Raw genomic sequence first — 24,874 nt, forward strand, 5'->3', positions numbered from 1 at the left:
TGTAGTTTTGCGTCAAAAGCCTGAAAGTTTTTATTGTATATTGTGTATAGTTTTATACGTCGTAAAATATTTGTTTGATTAAACCGTTTTGCATAGCGTATGATCTAAAATTAGTAGTACAATGTTGATTACTCTAGTAGCCCATCCTATATATCGTACTCAACTTACAATGATTAATATTCAAGTCATACGAATAAAACAAGAAAAGATAAGTTGTTATTGTATAAAATAATATTATGAATTATTATTCATTTCATAAATGAATATTAATCTTTAGATGTCGCTGCAGTGGAGATTAAGAGGCTCTCAGTTCCACGTTGGGTGGAGAATGGAACTGACGTCCCTATCACATTAGACTGCGAATATTCTTATACTCATAACGACCTGCGTCTGGTGGTCAAGTGGTATTATAACCACCAGGTAAAGCCAGTTTATCAGTGGATTCCAGTTCTTGGTAGTCGATATGTGTCTGATTTTCTTCAAGGTCGATTAGATGAGACGTTTGTTGCTGACCCTAGGGATTCTCTCTCTCGATACCGAGCTCTTCGAATCATCAACCCTACAACTGACATGACCGGAACGTACACGTGTGTTGTACTTTCGTTAGTGAACCAGGATTCTCGTGAGCAAGGGATGGTTGTTTATGGTAAGTCAATGCTGAGTGAGGATGAATGGTAATATAGTAATTTATTAACCTATCCTTTCACATTACCCGGATATAAATCTACTAATTCTAGTTTGTTCTGGAAAACTGTATGGTAGGATGTATTATGTATACCCAAACTCGCAGCCAGGACTTTTGGACAGCGTCAACAACTTTATTGGCCAGGTGGTTTGGGCGATTGACTCGCAATCTGATGCAGGTTCGAAACCCTGTCCCACCAAACATTCTCGCCCTTCCAGCCTTAGTGTCTCATAATATTACGATCAATTCCACTATTTGTTGGTAAAAGAATAACTTAAGAGTTGGCAGTGGGTGTTGATGACTAGCTGCCTTCCTTCTGGTCTTACACTGTTAAATTAGGTACGAGTAGTGAAAATATCTCTCGTGTGTGCTTGGTGCGATATTCAATACAAATAATCAACTTTTGAGTTATAATTTAGTTTATTCTTATATTAAAAATTGTGCTAATTATTATTATTATTAAATATTTATGTACAACAATAAAACATCATCAATTGCCTTGATCTGTATCGTAGCTGATCATGTCTCTCATCGTATAGCTAAACTGTGAAATTGTGTGGAGTCTTCCTCGCTGTCTACCTTTACTTCCTACCTTCCACCCCTCTTAACATGACAATACTGCTTGTCTTTTTGGTAGTTTTGTTACTAATGTTCTTTTCGTTTCTGCATGTTCTAGAACTCCGACGGAAACCCTAACACTATACTCAGGAACCATATTTCAGTTTCACTGAGTGATTTTTTTCCATTTGGTTGTTTACTGTCCATGATTAACAACAGCACGTTAAGGTTGGTACTGTATAAGAATGTTTTTTTGTTTCACACATTTGTTCATGTAGCTTTCTTAGTCAATATATTTTTCATCCTCATAAATGTTGTCTTAACCTGTCAAATTCAGCTCTTGACACCAGCCATCTAATGTAATCCATGTTCTTAAGTGCTTGAACTTGTAGATTTGACTGAAAAGGATCACATTTAATGATAAAGTACATTTTGGACTGGTGTTTTTCTTTATGATATAACAATATTTTTGTTTTTTTTTTGGTGTTTAATTCCATATTTCTTTATTGACAATGTCAACAAAGAACTCAAGATATTTGTTTTCGTTCCTCCTATTAATACTATGTCATCAGCATGTCTGATACTGTTTAGATTAACGCTATGTCATCAACATGTCTGATACTGTTTAGATTAACGCTATGTCATCAGCATGTCTGATACTGTTTAGATTAACGCTATGTCATCAGCTTGTGTGACGCTGTTTATATTGTTACCTCCAATACTCTTGCCTGGAATGTCTTTTATCTTTTTCGTAATTGTTTCACTATACAAGCCTTTTGAAGGACTCCTCTTTTTATCATTTGAAATTGACCAAGTTTTTTATCAACTACGATGGCTGCTGTTTGTTCCCAATACACATATATTTGATTCCAATGTCTTTACATAGGGTAATTGGGCCACCTCAGTTTGCACTTATCTTTTTTGAACTTTTACAAATGATCACACAGAGGGGAATCATAATGTAATAATAGCCCAAGTACACAGTTGTCATTTGTAGAAAAGTTCCCTGGAAATACCAAACTTATAGATTCTAGAAATAAGGTTGCATTTAAGTCTCTCTAGTAAATATTTATTCTTCTGAAGATAGCTATCGATCCTTGTTCCTTGTAAACCATAGTGCCGGTTTTCCATTGTCAGTAACAATGCTCATGACAACACTTTGACAACACTTCATATTTTGCTTCTCTAAAACTTATGTTCTCTAATGCCACATACCTGGGTTACTTGTGTAAATAAAACAAAGATCGGACCCATCCTTACATTCGCGCTGTTAGGCCCAGATCCACCAGTACATCCTCACTGTGAAAGTGCGTTGTCTCCCTGTTTATTTACATAACTTACAAAATACTTTAAAATGTGGTTCCAGGCCCGTCATGGCCAGGTGGGTTAACGCGTTCGACTTGTAATCTGAGGATCGCTGGTTCGAATCCCCGTCGCATCAAGCATGCTCGCCCTTTCAGCCGTGGGGCGTTATAACGTGACGGTCAATTACATTTTCGTTAGTAAAAGAGTAGCCCAAGAGTTGGCGGTGGGTGGTGATGACTAGCTGCCTTCCCTCTAGTCTTACTCTGCTAAATTAAGGACGGCTAGCGAAGATAGCCTTCGAGTAGCTTTGCGCGAAATTCAAAAACAAACAAACAAACAAAACATGGTTCCTACTTCTCAGCTCCAATTTGTTTTCGTTTCCTTTTTTCCTTATTTTCTCATCGCTTCTCCAAGCTGAATCAATCAAATATAATTTTTAAGTACTAAGTAAGCACGGGATGACCGTACGTATGCGTGATGTCTGTTTGCGTGCTCACAAGCAAACCATCTCTAAGGTAAGGAGCATGAGTTAAATGTGAAAATATTGGTGTCTTTAAAGAAATATTTTGGTAATATAATTAAAACAATAAACAAAGTTCGGATCAGATTTCTCAGACCCATACCCGAGACAACCATCTAGGTTGCCACCCCGTGTCAGGGGCCCTGCGTATACAGTAGATGAAACTATATTTCACATGCTTCCATAGTCATTAGTTAAAATGATTTACAATATATTGCAATTGAAAGTGAAATATATCTAAATCGATAACTTTACTTACTGCTTCATCAGGAGAATACTTGATCAAATTCAAGAAGTCATTGGGTAAACAAAGGATGTCATCTTAAAATATTTGTTATATTGGCTAGATGCCTTACCTTTAGCCTATCGGTACAAAATATACGAATGTCTATGCTTAAAGTACCTTTGTAGCTTTGTGTGAACAATACTGAAATAAACGCAACGAGCTTATTGAACAAAATGTGTTACTGATACAACTAAAAAATATATTTTAACATTACATCATTACCACTTTCCTTCTCAAGATCTCCAGACAAATATTTATACTGCATTCAATACAGCTAATCAAAGCTGAACTGGGGTCCTGTTCTCAGAATTGTCAAAATTCTATTATAAATTTCAAAAATTCTAAAATATTATTCTTTTCCACTCCTTTAATTATTGATAAATTACGTTTAGCCCAGTCTTTCGTAAAATAACAATCCGATCTTTCCATCTCGAGTTTCTCAAATAGACATTTTGGTTTGATGGCTTTAGAACAACGAAATGATTTACTAGACTGTCAAAACACTTGAATCATCGAACCCTAAACATTTCCTGTTGAACCTTGTCCGATATTTCAAATATCAAAACATTATTTGATTCGATCATACCACAGCTTTTTTCTAACACTTATCATTTTATTAGTGAATTTTGGAGAGGCTACTCTCAAACCGTGGACAATATATTTGTTTGTTATTTCAGGGATTACTTTTCATTATTCTTTTGGGAAAACAAGTTTAAGTTCCCAAGCTTACTTTTCATATATCTTACTCCATGTACACTTCCTACCAAAATACTGCGATGAAATGAGAAAACAAAACGTCTTGTTATGCAATAAAAAACATTACTGTTTCATTTGTGCTAAATTCAACCATTATATTGATGTTGGCGAAACGTTTGGTTATAAGACATTTCATTCTCATGTGACAGAGATTTTTCACTGTTTTCATCATCTTTGCACTATTCCTTAAGTTACTTCCAGACGTTTAGTGCAAACGTCTTGAGAAGTGTGAAGTCTGTGTTTCCTGCAGAATGTGTATACTGATGTAACTTTTGAAGAACTTCTTGTTCCAATAGAACTTTAGATAGAAAGAACTAAATCAGTGTTGTCCGATTTCAATATGTTATTTCATAAACATGTTCAATGACGGTTAAATCTTTTCCATTTACGTTAATAGCTTGAAATAACTTGTATGTTCCAAAGACCAAGTGAGATGGTTTGTATTATTATATCTTCAAACATTTAAATAATACGGAACAATAAAGTTATCACCCTTCCAATCAATATGAATTTCGTCGTAGTAAAAATATTGTAAGTTATTTTAACTTAATGAATCTGTCCTTATTGTTGTGTATTACAAGAGTTTTGGTATAGCTATCTTCGTGGATATTGATGGTGCACTTAGCACTCTTCAATTGATCGCTAACCAGGATACTTTATTGCACTGACTATCGACAAAAGTGTGAATGGATTTTTTTCCCCAACTGGCCCTTCATGTTAAAATGAATGAAACTTCTATCCTCCATTTCTACTTTTTAAAATTTTTATATTATATCCAAGCTCATTTAACTATCTAGTATCACGTTGCCATAATCAGGGTGAGCCTGTTGGCATTTTTGCTAACTATGTTTCTGTCTTGTTATAGAAACTTAATTACCGAGTGTTTCTTCTTTGCAGAAGATTAACTAACCTTGATAAAGTAACCTTTCATTGGGAGTATCCTTTGTATCCACTGTTCAAAGCAACTATTTTATTTTCCCAAGCATAAACTGGATCTAAACATATTTCTCTCATGTATACTTATCTTTTCTTAACCGTGCTATTTGACATTTGCTTCAAATTATATGCTTTAATTTTCCATATCTTTACCAGCTGTTGCATCTATCTAAATCCACGTTGTACAGTTTCCAACCTCTTCACAAGCTGTTGCATCTATTTAAATCCACGTTCTACTGTTTCCAGGTTCTATGGGACTACTGATCAATCAGCACTATTTATTTTCTCAACTACTTTTGTGTACAATCCAAGTTAAATAACAGCTATTGTTCATCCTCGAACTTCTATCAAAGCTGTTTGGAAAACCTAAAATGTACCTCTTGGATCTCCTTTACAAGTTATGGCTGGCATACATTCTTTAAAGCTTTGTAGCATTTGTTTTAAGACGGTTGGACTTTTCATTCAACATGGTACATCACTTCTTGTTTCTTTCCGGACGAAGTTCACTTCCGGTATATTTACTAATGTTCTAACCACTAAGGTTATATATCTCGCCAGTAGTGTGAAACCAGCTGATTTATATAATTCTTTCTTTGTAGTTTGATTATAGCCTCACCAATATTTCTGTTGATGTATTTTTATTTCTAATGAATCATTTATTCACGTGGTTATTTTGATTTCCTTTCTTGGCAGTCTATTCGAGCTCCTCTTGTGTCATCTAGAACTTTAACGTATTTTGTTTTTCATTTAAATTCTCTCTGATTCTTTTCATTACATTTATTATATCATCTCGTAAATCACCTTTTATTACTTCACTTTTATTATATTTGATGTCTTCGTATAGTTGTTAAGCCTTATTTTATTTATGCACTTATTACGCTTTAATAAGGAAATATTCTTTTTTTTAAACTGGATCATCTTGGCTTTAAGTAGATACCAGTTCTTTTTGTGTTTTTTGGCAATGAAGGCGTTCGTAGCCTCGCAAAAGTCTTCAATACACTTGCACTGATATTATCCCCCATTGTCTTGGTGAACTATGACATTTACCCACATTACGCACTTGGAATCTCCGATGGATTTATTTACGTATGGGATGGTTTACTTTTACAACTTTTCCTTTCAAAACAAACGACACCATTGTTTTATCCCAAATAGATGGCTGCATACAAGTTACCTTCAGTTTTGGTCTTGACAAATTATGCCACATGCTATTTACCCACATTAATCACTTGGAATGATTTCTTTACCTTTATCATTCTTTCTTCTAAAACAAACAATATACTATTGTTTTATCCCTAACAGAGGGTTGCCTATTAGCTACCTTCACTTTTGGAATTACAATTTAGGTCTGTAAAACTAGTATTTTTAACGACCCCTCATGTAGTAACTGTGGCACTTTAACAAAAACCTGGCCTGGCATGGCCAGGTGGTTAAGGCACTCGACTCGTAATCCGAGGGTCGCGGGTTCGAATCCCCGTCGCACCAAACATGCTCGCTCTTTCAGCCGTGGAGGCATTATAATGTGACGTTCAATTCCATTATTCGTTGGTTAAAGAGTAGCCCAAAAGTTGGCGGTGGGTGGAGATGACTACCTGTCTTCCCTCTAATCTTAACACTACTAAATTAGGGACAGCTAGCGCAGATATCCCTCGTGTAGCTTTGCGCAAAATGTAAAAAAAAAACCTTACCTCATGCGTTTGTCAACATCCAAATAAATTAATACATGTTTTGTGGTTGAATAACTTTTGCTCTTTGCATACGCTACTAAATATCCAAGACCTAATCTCTGTTTTATCTTATCGAGGCATTTTCAATGTCTTATATTTTTTCTCAGTATCTCCCGAAATGACCTCTTCTAACTTTTTATTTGTAAACACTTTCATTTTACTATATTGCTTTGGTGATTCATTCGAATTAGTTTACCGTAATTATTATACTGTGTTCCTTCATGATGTCAGTGTGAAAATGTTCTAGAGGTATTATTTGTGGATAGTAATACTCGTATACATTATGAACACACAAAGTGAAAAGATTAAGTAAAGTGAATTACCCATTCATTAAAATGTAACATTCATGTACGAAATAACTACTTCAAAATCATTGGAAATCATAACTATTAATACTTATTAAATAGTTTTAAAAACCTGCCCGTAAACCATTAAAATCCTAAAATCGCAAGACAAACGTTTTGATTTTTTCCAGCTCCAGCTCAAACCATTCTGGTGAATCACAGCTTCATCTCACCGAACGAACTTGAAGTATCTTGTTTAGCAAAACATCTCTTCCCTAGACCACAGATTGGGTTATTCTTGTCCGAACCAGGAAATACTGTTCCCCGATTTGTCAGCGGGGCTTCAATCGATACAGTTCCTCACGATGAAGTTTTTGATATTGAACTGAGAAAGACATTCTGCGTTAAAGAGTTGTCAGTGACTGAAGCCACCATTTTTGAATGCTTCATAGAAATTCCTGGGACAGATTATGTTCGAGTCGAAAGAAAACCATTCTTTCCAGGTAGGAATGGTTCAGTTTATTTAAAGTTACATATGGATACTAAATGTAATAGCTCTTCCCTGTATTTACATTTTAGGTACAAAGACTTTGAAGTATTTTCTAATGTTTAGTTGCTAAGTGCGTTTAACATTAGAATTATTTATACTTTAATATTTCAACGTGAAATTAATTCTTTACAAATTGTACATAAACCAGTTTTCAATTGCTTAGTAAACTTGTTAATAACATCAATTCAACATAAACAACAAAATTAAGACAAATGACAAGGAAATGTACAGCTGTTCAGTGCCGTAGACGAGATAACTCGTCCAAGCCGATCGGTAACACAGTGCCACGGAGGAGTTAATTCGTTCTCAATAATACCCAACTTCAACGCTAGACGTGAGCACCATACATGCATTTGACCTACTTACAGATTGTTTCACTTTCGATCCAAAATGGCGTCACGAAAAAGTTAAAAATGAAGAAGCATTAGTTGTATTGTAGCAGCTGAAATACTTGACAGTCAACAGGTTAAGGACTGTTAAATTTAAATATTTCCAAGCGTAGTACAAATCACAAAGTTATCTAATAAAATCATGACTAAAAAAAGCCAGAAAATAAGTTATAATTGGGTTAAGGAAAAGTCAGCCCATGGTTGCCCTACAGTAAATCGTCCAGGGTATAAAAATAATAATCCTTCCATAGGATAAGTCGCAATGTCCCAATCAGAGTTTCTACCATTGAAGGAATGAAAGTTGAGAAGGGCCTGGCATGGCCAAGCGCGTAAGGCGTGCGACTCGTAATCCGAGGGTCGCGGATTCGCATCCCCGTCGCGCTAAACATGCTCGCCCTCCCAGCCGTGGGGGTGTATAATGTGACGGTCAATCCCACTATTCGTTGGTAAAAGAGTAGCCCAAGAGTTGGCGATGGGTGGTGATGACTAGCTGCCTTCCCTCTAGTCTTACACTGCTAAATTAGGGACGGCTAGCACAGATAGCCCTCAAGTAGCTTCGTGCGAAATTCCAAAACAAACAAACAAACAATGAAAGTTGAGTGTTCAATAGTGTTATATACCCGAACGTTTCCCGTTATAGAGGTGATTCATGGTTCTGAAAGTCGAATTTGTTTGATTTTTATATTACAGTGTTTCAAAAATCTTCATCCCTTAAAAATATATGTTACTACAATCTTGTTAAATAAACCGGTTATTCTTTAATACTATTATCATTAAGAATGTTTTGTTTACATTTATTGTACTGTTAGAAATGTGCTGATTAGTATAACAGTCATTATTGAGATAGTTGTACAACTTAATGACTTGTATTATGAAGCTATCGAAGCAGTACTGTTGTAATTAGCTGTCACTGACACTTGAACTCGCGTTGAATAGCTAGCATCAAGAATAATGTGATTTGCACGAGTTAACTTCATCAATCGAAAGCTACAGATTGACACTTAACCCTTCCAACAATATTACTGGCATTTATGTAAACATCCTCTCATTGTAAACCTACGTTAATGTAATGATGGTATCGAGTAAGATAAATGACTCAAAGTATTGTGGTCTTACTGTTTGTTGTTACACCTATACAGTAGTCTGATATTTGAATATAAAACTTACATTTGATTTAAATTGTTCTCGGGTGTAAGAGGTAACACACAACTCACATCTGATGTTATCTTCTTCTTGGACAAGGAAATAATAAGGACCAATATTTGATATTTCATTTGAGAACTGAAGGTTTACTTCAAAGAAATTATTCACTGATTTAACATATGTATCGTATTTTGATTGATAGAAAGAGTTTGTGTGTAAGAAAAATTTAACTACCACATATTGGATTCTCAGAATAACGCTATGTGATGACGTGCAAGAAAACCCGAATTTTTAATCGAAGTATCCGAACTTGCTTTTTTAAGGTTTCAATAACATAAAATTCTCTCTCTGGGCATTTCTTCTATTAAGAATGTGTCGGGACAACTTAATCTCAACTGCAACACCTAGGGATACTTGACTTTGAGATTAAGTCTCAGAATCATTTTTATTGTAAAAGATGTGACGGTTTGTATTAGAAACTATTATTTGCTTGTTTAAAGTTATTCTTTCAAAATGCTTTCTTATTTTCCGATTTGAACAGCATGTTTGTTTAACCTAAGCCTAACGTTAGAGCCGTCTCTTAGTGGGAGATAATCGGTTAAAGTATATAATTCAGAATATCTGCGAACGTTGCTATTACTAACTTTAATTTTTACTAATCATAGAATCTTTCATCCAGTTATTTATTTATACGTACATCTACATTTAGAGAGCTCTAAGCAAGCAGAGATAAACCGTTATGTTATACAACGTTAAGGAGTACATAACTCGACGAGTGGAATCTAAGTCAGTACAGGTTTCTTACACATCCGTGCGCAAACAGCCGAAATAGAAACGCTTTCACAGGATGTGTGGTATTAAATTTAAAATGTAAAACACACTGGTTGAGTATCGTAAAACATTTTTGTTATCAAACAGGAACTTGTGTGTAACAGAAAGAATTACTTAAATAGATTGTTAAAAGTAATTCAAAAAACGTTGGTAACCAGTGGAACTAATTGAAATTTCCTTTCTAAGTGTTTCATACAGATTCTAGAACTTACGATAAAGCAACACGTTTGAGAAGTTTAGCAAGACATTCACACACACACACACACACACACACTTTTTTCTAAAAGCAATACTATGTGTGTGTGCGCGTGTGTGTGTAAAAATTAAATACCGAAACACAAGTTGGCAGTGGACACTACTGGGAAGCGTCCAAATTTATAGGTTTATGTAGCAATATTGTAACTTAGAAATAAAACTTTTTTGAAGTTATTACATCATCCAACCATACATATATATTCATATAGTTACTGGCACCAAGTATTGGTAACAAAAAATGAATCATTCATATTCTAAGAAAGAACTTCAAGATGAAATAGACTTTCAATTTGTGCCCATAATAATTTATTGTTTATCAGAATGTTATTTCCAAATCGGTACATGTTGATGTAAAAACGAGGTCAATCTGTGTCTGTTTGACGAGTAAACAACAAATAACTCTTCACAATAAGGCTTCTTTTGATAATCTCAAGTTATCCTGAACATCTACAAACCTGCATATGTACCAATATTACTGTACAAGTTATTCTGTTTTTTTCTCAAATTTATTAAGAAATTTTGGAATAACTTGTTGAGTTGTGTTGTGTTATGTTACTTAGCACATAATATATTTGAGTACCCGTAATAAAACGTAATAAAACCCGTTGTATTGGCTCTGTTTTCTCATTACTTTATCAGATAAACCACTGGTCAAAAATCCAGGCCTTAGAACTAAAATCTTCCACAAAGCGGACGTTGTAGTTTGTTTTCTGTGTTTAAGATGCACAGTTAAGTCTTTTAACGAAAGCGGAGAAAAATAAAAGTAAATTTGTGAATGGATGAAAAAATGTGAATAAATGTTCTGTTAGCAACTAATTATTATTGTAATACGTACATTTCAAGAACAAACATATTGAAAGAATGATTAACTATTGTGTTGTTTGGTGAATAGTCCAACACTTGTTTTGTAAAATGATGGATCCGAGAGACGGACGTAGTCTGCTAAAAGAATGATATCCAACCAAGAATCGAGAGACTGACATGTTTATTATTTTAGTTGAAGAGTTAAATGAATAATATTTAATTACATTACATTAATTTCATTATCAAAGATCATAATATTAAAATATTATTTTATTGTTCGACTATGAAACTTTATCTTAACGACAAACAAGTTTTTCTTTAAATAATTCAAAAATATTTCAATAATCTGAGCTCTCCTGATAACACGGTCCGGCGGTTGGTCGACAGTAAATGTTAAAATTTGGGGTTTGATACCCCGCGGTGGACATAGCAGATAGCCTAATGTGACTTTGTTTCTAAATAATGAAAGAAACACACCTAATAAAAAATGTTGTTACGACTTTCGTACTATGTACAAGTTATTCTGTTTTTTTCTCAAATTTATTAAGAAATTTTGGAATAACTTGTTGAGTTGTGTTGTGTTATGTTACTTAGCACATAATATATTTGAGTACCCGTAATAAAACGTAATAAAACCCGTAACAAAACGTAATGACGTATTAGTAAAATAAAACAAGAAATATTTAATTTATTCTTTATAATAATTTTACTATTTATGAAATAACTTCCACCCAAGGTATTGGGTTATCTTATTCAAAAATATTATTCAAGAATAATATTTAGGAAATATTTAATTTATTCTTTATAATAATTTTACTATTTATGAAATAACTTCCACCCAAGGTATTGGGTTATCTTATTCAAAAATATTATTCAAGAATGTTTAATATTTATAAGATAAAAACAGGTTACTAACGGTTTTCGAACAATGATATGTACTACGTTTACACGATTTACAAAAGAATCATGCAACAACTTTGACATTTGACACACAATAAGCCCTGCATGGCCAGGTGGTTAAGGCACTCGACTCGTAACCAGAGGGTTGCGGGTTCGAGTCCCCGTCACATCAAACATGCTCGCCCTTTCAGCCGTGGAGTCGTTATAATGTAATGGTCAATCCAATTATTCGTTGGTTAAAAAAGTAGCCCAAGAGTTGGCTGTGAGTGGAGATGGCTACCTGCTTTCCTTCTAGCAAACAAACACGCGATGTGTGAAAATTCTACAGGTCACAGGCGATGATTGACGGAAAGGTTGTACCTTACAGAACGGAAATAACAAGCGATAACTAACTTGTTTTTGCACTTTACCAAAACAGTAAAATAAGTGACGACAAACGTCAGCGTTCCAGATAACTAAATGGAAATGTAATCTGAACTGACAACGTTGTTACACGTATTCTGATCATACGGATCCTACTTTCTCAGTCACCTTCAAAACTTAGGGTACATTTTATATTCCATGTTGTAGCCTGTACCCTGGGGATTCTTTTGATTTCCGCAACTTTTTTATATTTGTTTCGGCTTGTTTTTTTATTACAAAATATCATTAGTCAAAGGTTTGAATTTGCTGTTTTAACGCATCTTTCCTTTTAATTTTGTTTTATTTTACCTGACTGTTCAGTATATATATACTCTATTAAATAAGTGTGTGTTAAACAGCATAAGATATTCTACAACCAGTTAACAATTCTGAGATACTCTGTTATAAAAGTTTTAGTCAGATAATTCTATAAGTTAAAGAACGAGGAGGCTTGATACGATATTCTGCCCTTCAGTTTGTGAAATGTGTCATAAGTTCAATACCCTAAAGCCCTCCGCTAGTACAGCGGTATGTCTCCGGATTTACAACGCTAAAATCAGGGGTTGGTGTCCCCTCGGTGGGCTGAGCAGATAGCCCTTTGTGGCTTTGCTATACGAAAAATACACACACACACTCAATACCCTAAAAATACGTTCATCTGAGAAAAGCGTCGGTACAGTGTTCTGTTGACTTTGTTATAGTAAGAAAACCACGTCAGTTGGTATAAATATGATACACGCGTAGGGTAACAAAACCACACAGAACCACTGTTCTTGTTTTATTGTGAAACGTCGTGTATATAAAAACGAGAGAATCATGGAGTTTGAGACGAATATTTTTTATGATACAAAGCGAACTGATAACAAGAAACATTTATGAAACTTTTCGGAATCCTCAGTACTCTAAAAATGCAAATATTGTTAATACTAAATTTATACTAAAAGAAGCATTATACATAAAAACTATTACCCCGTCCCTAATTTATACGCAGTATTACCTTGATATAAACCTGTTTTAACTATTTCTTCTGTTTTACATTTTTATCTTCTGTTGCTAAAGTTTTATAATGTTTCTTTCATTTTAAATTTAATATTACGTCTTGCTTTAAATTTCTGGTATAAATAAGTCTTCGTTTGAAAGATGGTCGTGTTACTCCCTCTGTTTTGAAATAACTTATTCTCTCGCACGTATGCTTCATCTTTAAACTCCTGTACTGGTGGGCAGGACAATGACATGTGTGGAACGTCCTTATAAACAAACATATCTACAGTGTAGCAATTCTTCATAGTTCGTATAATTTGAACACTTACTGGCTTGTCAGGTTAGCTGTACCTCATCGTGACAAAAATATTTGAAGTATTTCAAAAACTATTATATTTTAAACCACTGATTTGTCACTACCTTAATTTTCACTAGAATAATTTATTATGTTAGCTATTAGTTTAGCCTAATAGTTAAACTGTTCATACGCAGGTGTATGAAAAGGTTTTTAATGATGTATTTCTTTGCGTCTGTTGTTCAATGACAGAAATGAACTAATTTCATAAAAACGTGGTAACTTTAATGGTTCGCGATGTACGATACATAACAGATAATTAAGAAAAATTATTTGTATTAAGATCATCGTCACATATACAAGAGGGGCTCGATTTACGTATCTGTTCACGTGTAAAATAAAGAAAGTTGGTACTGGTACAAAACCCTTGACGTAAGTAATAAATAAATTCTCATCTTTAACTGGTGGAACATACCGTACACATCCGCATGTATACTTTCTTTTAAAATATTTTTTATAGTTATAAACGCGATCAAAAAAAATATTGTCCTTAAAAACATCTCTTTTCTGTCTTCCCTTAAGCCTCGATATTCATAATTACTAACGCTGTTAGTGTTAGCTTAAGCCTCGATATTTATAATTCATAATTACTAACGCTGTTAGTGTTAGGCCTATGAATTATTAATTAACATTGTTTTGCTGTTTCTCTCGTGAGGTAATTTAAGGTTCACATTTAATTACAAGCTCATTGAAACAAATAACTGTTTCAAGGGACCTGGATTAAGTTGAACCGTAATTCTATTGATTATATATAATCTCTAAAATATATTTTTTATCAGTATCATATCGTTATTTTTTAACATTTAAGTTGTATATTATAATTATTTATCTAAAGTTAAGAAAGACAAATTTAAGTTATAAAACTTACGAGTTACAGTGATGAACCAGGTAATTGTTCATTAACTACACTGTTACTGTACTGTCTAGTGCTGGCCCGGCATGGCCAGGTGTTTAGGGCTTTCGACTCATAATCCGAGAGTCGTAGGTTCAAATCCCCATCATACCAAACTCGCTCTTTCAGCCGTGGGGGTGTCACAATGTTACGGTTAAACCCACTATTCCTTGGTAAGAGGGTAGCCCAAGAGTTGGCGGTGGATGATGACTATTTGCCTTTTCTTTAGTCTCGCACTACCAAATTAGGGACGGCTATAGCAGATAGCCCTCGTCTGGCTTTGTGCGATTCAAAAAGAAACTAAAGAAATTGAAATCATTAACAAACTGAAATTTTCCTCGGGCCTTTTAAAAGTATATATTGAAAATATAATATTGTTATCCTTTTTGCAGCCGAAATAAACACATAGAAATAAATCTCGTTAGCTGTTATCTTGATGTTTTTTACGAGTACTAAAGCTGTTGGAGATTAACCATTTCAAACGCTTAATTTTTTCAAGTGATAAATCAACTTGCTTAGACTCTATAAACGTAGATTTTACGATCGGATAAAAAAAACTATTGGAAGTAGTATTACTTGAACTTCTAATCAATAAAAGCGTTATTTTGCTTTTATTTGGAATTAATTGAAATTTACTTTCTGTATAACCAGGACCTTAATTTAACAGTTCCCTTTAGCCCAACAATTTTTAATAGCATCTGTTTCAGACTTCATTGTTTGCTATTTTTATCTTGTGAAGTAAGGCGGTAATGGGAAGACCAGGTTAATTCCTGTTGTATAAAGACTGATTCTTCATGAGATCATGACTAGCTAGTTTGCTTTTTTTTGTTCTTTTTTGCAAGCATTACATTAGTACCAACATTAAGCAAATTCCAAGTAACTTTATTAGTTTATACTTGATGAGGTAATAAACTGCTAGAACTTAATAAATTTCAACCATTGTGTAGTTTAGTTCTCTGAAGACTTAGTGTAAACTGTTCCAAATTGAAACTTTCACCAAGTGTAACTTTGTTCTTGATTCTTTAAAACACTGCATTGATTCAACAAATTAATTTATAGTTCTGATTTTCTCATTTAAGTGTATAGAGTAGACGGCTTATATATACACAAGATTAATTTATTCTTATACCAAATTTAATAAATTATTGGCTGTTGGAAAGAAATATGTGAATTTTACTTCCTCCTCCAGATGTCCTCTTACAGTTTGGTGGTACCTTCTTGTGTATTCTCCCATCAGCTACACAATTTAAATATTAAGTAACTAGTGTAGAATTTTATTTCTGCACACTAAATAACAGTGACCTTCAAGACGGAAACTGTTATCCGAGAACACAGGTAAGTAGCTGAAATACATTCCAAATAAATACTTGGATCACACCTTTATCCAATCACCATATTAAATCCACAGGAGTGCATTTACTATCGTTCAATGAAAATTAATAAACGTATTATTACTTGTTATGAGATTAAAAAAGTGTAAGATAACGCATTGTTTTAGATAAAGATCACACTTGCGTATTTCCTGTTGTAAAATATATGGGTAAGTCAGTTATTTGAAGAAAACCTCGTATCGTGACCGATCGAGAACCGTAGTATCAGTTCTGGTAACTGTCATTTATATTTCCATATCTAAATGCAACAGCCTAATGTTATGTAAATATACTGTGACGCGGTTTGGCATGGCCAGGTGGTTAAGGCACTCGACTCGTAATCCGAGGGTCTCGGGTTCGAATCCCCATCACACCGAACATGCTCGCCCTTTCAGCCGTGGGGGCATTATAATGTTGCGATCAATCCCACCATTCGTTCGTAAAAGAGTAGCCCATGAGTTGGCGGCGGATGGTGATGGCTAGCTGCTTTCCCTCTAGTCTTACACTGCTAAATTAGGAACGGCTAGAGCAGATAGCCCTCGTGTAGCTTTGCGCGAAATTCAAAACAAATCAAATCAAACTATACTGTGACGCAGCATATTTGATGACGTCTACTGGTATACATGTATTTAATGTCGTTTTCTGGGACTAATACCTTATATATATATTTCCTCTCTTTTGGTTTTATTAGTATTTTTGATAAGTGAGAAAAAAATTGTATATTATTGTTCAGTCCATGACGGGAAATACTTTTATTTAACTTTAATAATTATATTTATTTCCATATTGTGTAAAACTAGTTTATTTAAACTTCAAGAAAACTTACGGAACTGTTGTTTCATATTGTGTAATCACTCATCAGTGAACTGTTGTTTCATATTGTGTAATCACTCATCAGTGAACTGTTGTTTTATACTGTGTAATCACTCATCAGTGAACTGTTGTTTTATACTGTGTAATCACTCATCAGTGAACTGTTGTTTTATACTGTGTGATTGTTCATCAGTGAACTGTTGTTTTATACTGTGTGATTGTTCATCAGTGAACTGTTGTTTTATACTGTGTGATTGTTCATCAGTGAACTGTTGTTTTATATCGTAGCATTAAAATTATATACGTAAGCATAACTTCATCAGCGGTCCTCAACTTGTCAAACAACTCCAGATATACTCGTTGTTTATAACATTATTACAGACAAACTTGAATTCATTTTATGTTTAAGGCTTTTCATGCATGTCTCTTGTTTCAAAATAACCCAAGCAACACACCACGACAGTGAGCTCGTTTTAACTTTGTTTGTTGTGATTATTACAACTTAATAGTTCTATCTTTAGGCATGGGTAAGTCATTGTCTTTATTGTTGTGTAACTACACGTATAATGATTTTCTATAAAGTGAGGAAGACAGCTTTAATTATTTCGCTCTCACGGAAAAGAATTAACTTATCAAATTAAAAAGTAAAGACATAAATAAATTAAGTCAATTACACGGTTGTCTTGTCACTATTCTGTATAAATCCAACGCCTAAACCACTTTCCTTTATGCGCTGTAATAACAGTGGGTTTAGTCTCGTGATGGATTTCTCCATTATTACTTGATGCTACGATCTTAACACATGGATTGATCAGTAAAACTTTTCTCTAAAGAATCTTTCGTTTTACCTTTTCATCATCTAAACGGCTTGATATATGTAGATACCATATAAACCATATGTTCATGCATTATTAACCACGTTTCTTAACACACCTTTCATATTTGCTAGAAACTCGGGTGTTTTTAACGAGTACAAGTTTGTGTTTTAGCCTAAACGTCTGGTTGAATGAAGCTAAATGTTGTTGAATTATTGAGTTTTGTGATAATGTGTTTTCATGTAGAAAAGCTCTTCATAATTAATAAGTTTGTGTATTTGATCGTTAGAGTTTTCATTAAATTTGTTTCAAAGTGACAAGAACTGAGAGTTTTAGGTGAGATGTAGACTGGTTTAGAACTCTTTAAGAATATCTAACATTAGCAACAACAAACAAAATTTCACTTTTTTAGGTTGTATTTAACAAGTCCTACTATAGTCTAGAACGTGGCTCATTTACTATTACGGTTTTACTCAGAACGTCCTACTAGAGTCTAGAACGTGGCTCTTTTACTATTACGGTTTTACTCAGAACGTCCTACTAGAGTCTAGAACGTGGCTCTTTTACTATTACGGTTTTACTCAGAACGTCCTACTAGAGTCCAGAACGTGGCTCTTTTACTATTACGGTTTTACTCAGAACGTCCTACTAGAGTCTAGAACGTGGCTCTTTTACTATTACGGTTTTACTCAGAACGTCCTACTAGAGTCTAGAACGTGGCTCTTTTACTATTGCGGTTTTACTCAGAACGTCCTAGAACGTGGCTCTTTTACTATTGCGGTTTTACTCAGAACGTCCTACTAGAGTATAGAACGTGGCTCTTTTACTATTACGGTTTTACTCAGAACGTCCTACTAGAGTCTAGAACGTGGCTCTTTTACTATTACGGTTTTACTCAGAACGTCCTACTAGAGTCTAGAACGTGGCTCTTTTACTATTGCGGTTTTACTCAGAACGTCCCACAAGGTTTATGACATGGCTGTTTTAATTTCAGGGGTTGTATCCATTACGTCTTATTTGGATGTAAATACAGCTGTTTTTTAGTAATTTCGGACTACGTCTGTTTCACTTTACTATATGGTCTAGAAAACAGATGTTTTAGTGTTACGGCTTTTATCCATAACGTCTTACTTGGGTATGGATGTAGTTGTTATCTACTTTATGGATAAAAGCCGTAACACTAAAACATCTGTTTTCTAGACCACATAGTAAAGTGAGATTACTAAAAAACAGCTGTATTTACATCCAGATAAGACGTAATGGATACAACCCCTGAAATTAAAACAGCCATGTCATAAACCTAGTGGGACGTTCTGAGTAATACCGTAATAGTAACAGTCATGTTATAAACGTGTTGAATAAACGTCCAACTAAGATCTAAAACATATAAATCTCTATTTGTGTTACGGGTTGTTTCACGATGTCCCTCATGAGTATGACTTTAACTGCTATGCAGTTCGGGTTTATCAAGACGTCCTACTAGGATCTAAAACATATATATATCTTTTTATATTATGTATTGTATCCAATGTGTCTTATTTGGGCATAAATACAATTGTTTTGGTAATTTTTAACTATATCAATCTCGCCCTAGTAACATAGAATCTAGATACTTGGTTGTTTTAAGTTTTCAATAAGTTTTATCTATTATGTGCTACTGGAATCTAGGTACACAACTGATTTAATCACGTGGCCTTAGGGTGTAGAACACAGGTGTTTTAGTGACAACCACACGTTCTATGTGAGCCTAGATAAGGTGAAAATATCCTATAACCATTTGAAACACTGATTTTAAAGCTACCGAAAAGTAGGCTCAAAAAGTACTTGTTAAGCTAAACATGTCTTCTCTGTGAAGGATATTCTACATAGACTCGAAACTGATTGTACTTTTTGTACATATTATATGACTGAACCGTTCGTTTCGCTAATTAGAACACAAATATTCAATTCAATATCCACTTACTTTTGCAAGTGAAACAAAAGATGGATTTTACTTGAATCGCCACTACATTTAATTTATTTTTCGAATCTTTTGCAATTGATATTTTTATCCATCGAATGTTGTTTGTCATGATGTGATACAACAAGTACTTTATAACGTGAGGTGATAATAGAATGAACGGTGACGACAAAGCACGAGGTGATAGATGAACGTATTGTAGGAGCTAAGGAAGCTTTGGTGAAACAACGTGTATTGATAGTATCAACTAACTGAAATCACTCTTGGTTGATTGATTATCAGTTATAAAAACAGTTCTTATTCGAACACTACATAACTTGTATGAAAATTAAAAGAGTTACTTAAATTATATATAGTTGACATGCAGGTAGCTCGTGTACAAAAGTAGTTACTATGCCAACGAATCAATTATCCACAACTTTGTTAAATATTATTCAAACAGACATAATATTGATATTTGTACTCGGTTTCTAGGCCCGCGCGATCAGTAATTCCATGCAAGTAGAACAGGAATTCCTTTCTAAATAATTACCTTTGTCTAATTATAGCTTGAAACGCACGTGTAATATTGTTTTACATGGTGCTTGCTCCTGATTGATATACGGGGGAAGAGAATTATTTATAGCAGTAATTACTAAGTCCGGTGTCAGTTAATTTAATACTTATTATTATTATTATTATTATTATAAATGTGTTTTAAAGATATTTCTGTCTTTGTGAAATATTTGATGCGACTTCAAAAGAAGCGATGTTTTATTATTAATACTCAAGCCAATAACGATTAACAAACTCGGTATTTTCTACAAAGAATGTTAGCTGAAAATGAACAAACAAGCCTCCTTAATACAGTATTTCAATACATTGTAGTTAGATCATATACTCGAGTAATAATAATATTCGACTATGTGTGGTTTCAGTACAGAAACTTATTCCGATTTCTTCGGTTACAGTTGCAAAATATTCTAAACGTAATGTGAATATTTAAGAGATTATTGTGATAAAAATTTCCCAACATAGAAGACTAAAGATAATTACAGGGTGTTCGGAAAGTCACTGTGCACTTGTATAGTTATTAACAGACATGTTTCAATATAGAATACAGGAAGTAAATATGAATGACAATTATGAACAATGTTGAAAGTGACCCCCGTTGGCATCAATACAGGCTTGGATCCTTCTTATTTTGTTTCTAAACACCGCTCTCAGTTGCTGGCGATGAACGTTGTTTTATCTTGGGATTAAATTAATAAAGATAGATAGGAGGGCATTAATGAAACTTGCGATGAACGTTGTTTTATCTTGAGATTAAATTAATAAAGATACATAGGAGGATATTAATGAAACTTGCGATGAACGTTGTTTCATCTTAGGATTAAATTAATAAAGATGGATAGGAGAATATTAATGAAACTTGCGATGAACGTTGTTTTATCTTGGGATTAAATTAATAAAGATGGATAGGAGGATATTAATGAAACTTGCGATGAACGTTGTTTCATCTTAGGATTAAATTAATAAAGATGGATAGGAGGACATTAATGAAACTTGCGATGAACGTTGTTTTATCTTAGGATTAAATTAATAAAGATTAGGAATTTAATAAACTTGATGAACGTTGTTTCATAGGATTAAATTAATAAAGATTGATATTAATGAAACTTGCGATGAACGTTGTTTTATCTTGGGATTAAATTAATAAAGATGGATAGGAGGATAAAAACTTGATGAACGTTGTTTCATCTTAGGGTTAAATTAATAAAGATGGATAGGAGGACATTAATGAAACTTGCGATGAACGTTGTTTTATCTTAGGATTAAATTAATAAAGATGGATAGGAGGACATTAATGAAACTTGCGATGAACGTTGTTTTATCTTGGGAATAAATTAATAAAGATAGATAGGAGGACATTAATGAAACTTGCGATGAACGTTGTTTCATCTTAGGATTAAATTAATAAAGATGGATAGGAGAATATTAATGAAACTTGCGATGAACGTTGTTTCATCTTAGGGTTAAATTAATAAAGATGGATAGGAGGACATTAATGAAACTTGCGATGAACGTTGTTTTATCTTAGGATTAAATTAATAAAGATGGATAGGAGGACATTAATGAAACTTGCGATGAACGTTGTTTTATCTTGGGATTAAATTAATAAAGATAGATAGGAGGACATTAATGAAACTTGCGATGAACGTTGTTGCATCTCAAGATTAAATTAATAAAGATGGATAGGAGGACATTAATGAAACTTCCGATGAACGTTGTTGCATCTTAAGATTAAATTAATAAAGATGGATAGGAGGGTATTAATGAAATTTGCGATGAACGTTGTTTTATCTTAGGGTTAAATTAAAGACAGATAGGAGGACATTAATGAAACTTGCAATGAACGTTGTTTTACCTTTGAAGTTAAATTAATAAAGATGGATAGGAGGATATTAACGTTTATTTATGGGAGGTTTATAATTTTAACTATGAACCTTTTTTAATGTTCGTGTCTCTAGGTATAATTTTATCGTTTTCAGATATATGTTAGTATAGTCGTTCAAGGTTATTTGGGCTTTTTTTTTTAACCTATTATGTGTTTGATGTGTATAAGGATGAATGCGTGATCTCCAATTACTTTCGTAACTTATTTCTCCTTTGTTTTTATTTTTTCTAGAATAATTACTTTTGTGAGTTTTGTTCAGCTTAGAAAACTGGTATAGATATTATATTTTCAATAGGCGTTTCCACAAGCATGTTGAGGTTAGCAGCGACCTGTTCATTGAGATAATGTGCTTTCATTGAGTATGTGTTTTTTTATTGGTTTGTTATATTTTTCAGGTGAATATTTTCTAGTTATTTAATTGTGTTGTTGGAACAAAGCAATTTAAGAGTAATTATTCGAATGGAGATTGATGATATAATTTATGAAGCGCTTTCTTTTATCGTCTGATTTAAAACCGTAAGAAAATTCCAAGTATCTTTTTCATTCAGTGTAGGATAGTTTCCTTTGAAGTTGAATTAGGAGCAAATTGACAAACGAACTTCGTAAGTCTTACTCATTGAAAGACCTCAACCTACTAAAAACTGTTGTTAAACTGAAAATAGAACTTGTTAACGAGATCAAACAAAATCAATACATTTTAATTAGATATGTTCATTCTTCGTTTACATCTTGAATAACTAGTAGAATAATCATTTTGTGTACCCTTCTACATAAAGATTTGTCTTTTTTACTGATCCATCTAACTTTCTCGAGAATTGAATATTCCTCAAATTACCTTAGTTATCGTATTATTAGATACTTCATGTTAAGTTGTAACTGAAAGCTAAATGCGTTCATCTTATGAATCACACTTTTAAAGTATTGAAATTCATTTGCATGGAATTTTGTTTAGTTGTACCGTTGTCTTTATAACAATGTAACCAAATTATTATTCTTGCCTGAAATGGCACACTCTGGGTAAGCTGTATAGCTGTCTGGTTTATTTGTTTGTTTATGTTTGTTTTATTTTAATTTTGCGCAAAGCTACACGAGGGCTATCTTCAATAGCTATCCCTAATTTAGCAGTATAAGCCTAGAAGAAAGGCAGCTAGTCATCACCACCCACCGCAAACGCTTGGGCCACTCTTTTTACCAACGAATAGTGGGATTGACCACACATTATAACGTCCCCATGGCTGAAAGAGCAGCATTCAGATTATAAGTCGAGCGCCTTAACCACCTGTCCATGCCGGCCCACAGCTGTCTGTTTCTGTCTTTAAAAAAGTACAACTAAATTTTTAGTCTTGACTGGTATACCACATTTTCTATAATATATTTTCAAACTTCAGCTGATGTCTTCTTCACAAAGGTGTTTTGAATGTACAGCTTCATTTACTTGTTTGTACTTATCACATCTAAACCTTCGACTTTCTCGGATTTATTTAATACAACAACTTGATTTCTTTTGTCAGATTTTATTACAATGTTAGAAAATAACAGGATGACAATTTAATGCTGTGAAACGCTAGAGAATAACTGGTTGATAACTTAATGCTGTGAAACGCTAGAGAATAACTGGTTGATAACTTAATGCTGTGAAACGCTAGATAATAACTGGTTGATAACTTAATGCTGTGAAACGCGAGAGAATAACTGGTTGATAACTTAATGCTGTGAAACGCTAGAGAATAACTGGTTGATAACTTAATGCTGTGAAACGCTAGAGAATAACTGGTTGATAACTTAATGCTGTGAAACGCTAGAGAATAACTGGTTGATAACTTAATGCTGTGAAACGCTAGAGAATAACGGGGTGATAACTTACTGCTGTGAAACGCTAGAGAATAACGGGGTGATAACTTAATGCTGTGAAACGCTAGAGAATAACGGGGTGATAACTTACTGCTGTGAAACGCTAGAGAATAACTGGTTGATAACTTAATGCTGTGAAACGCTAGAGAATAACTGGTTGATAACTTAATGCTGTGAAACGCGAGAGAATAACTGGTTGATAACTTAATGCTGTGAAACGCTAGAGAATAACTGGTTGATAACAATGCTGTGAAACGCTAGAGAATAACTGGTTGATAACTTAATGCTGTGAAACGCTAGAGAATAACTGGTTGATAACTTAATGCTGTGAAACGCTAGAGAATAACTGGTTGATAACTTAATGCTGTGAAACGCTAGAGAATAACTGGTTGATAACTTAATGCTGTGAAACGCTAGAGAATAACTGGTTGATAACTTAATGCTGTGAAACGCTAGAGAATAACTGGTTGATAACTTAATGCTGTGAAACGCTAGAGAATAACTGGTTGATAACTTAATGCTGTGAAACGCTAGAGAATAACTGGTTGATAACTTAATGCTGTGAAACGCTAAAGAATAACGGGGTGATAACTTACTGCTGTGAAACGCTAGAGAATAACGGGGTGATAACTTACTGCTGTGAAACGCTAGAGAATAACGGGGTGAAACTTACAGCTGTGAAACAGCGTTAATTAAATATAAAACTGATTTGTTATTTTACATTATTTTTTTTCTCAAAGTATAATCAGATGGGATTATTTTCAGCAGATAAATAAAGAAAGGTAACTCTTGATGACGAAAAACCCACTTGAAATAAAAATGTATCTAAGAACGGCTGGTATGGGTATTAACACTTCTATCGTTATCAATAAAAGTATTAATACCCATACCAGTCGTTCTGAGATATAAAGAAGAGTAAGGTTTTATCTTACGTTTCCTGATATTCAGATATTTCAACAGACCAGAAACAAGCAAATCTTTAACTATTGTGAAAAAATACCAACACAAAACCATAGCTGTTTTTCTACCTATTGGATGTTAAATATGTTAATATCAAAATATCGGATCT

The 24,874-nt window shown here is 33.7% G+C and overlaps 1 protein-coding gene across 3 annotated transcripts in view; it reads left to right on the forward strand.

Annotated features, from left to right (window-relative positions):
• LOC143255444 (uncharacterized) overlaps positions 1–24,874 on the forward strand; it is a 66,061-nt gene that overhangs the window by 24,796 nt on the left and 16,391 nt on the right. For all 3 annotated transcript variants that reach the window (XM_076511117.1, XM_076511118.1, XM_076511119.1), the window contains exons 2-3: positions 278–646; positions 7,249–7,560. In XM_076511117.1, coding sequence (XP_076367232.1) covers positions 278–646; positions 7,249–7,560 — 681 coding nt within the window. The remainder of the gene's footprint in view (positions 1–277; positions 647–7,248; positions 7,561–24,874) is intronic.

This window comes from Tachypleus tridentatus, chromosome 7, assembly GCF_004210375.1.
Source record: "Tachypleus tridentatus isolate NWPU-2018 chromosome 7, ASM421037v1, whole genome shotgun sequence".
In the NCBI taxonomy this organism is placed as follows: domain Eukaryota; kingdom Metazoa; phylum Arthropoda; class Merostomata; order Xiphosura; family Limulidae; genus Tachypleus; species Tachypleus tridentatus.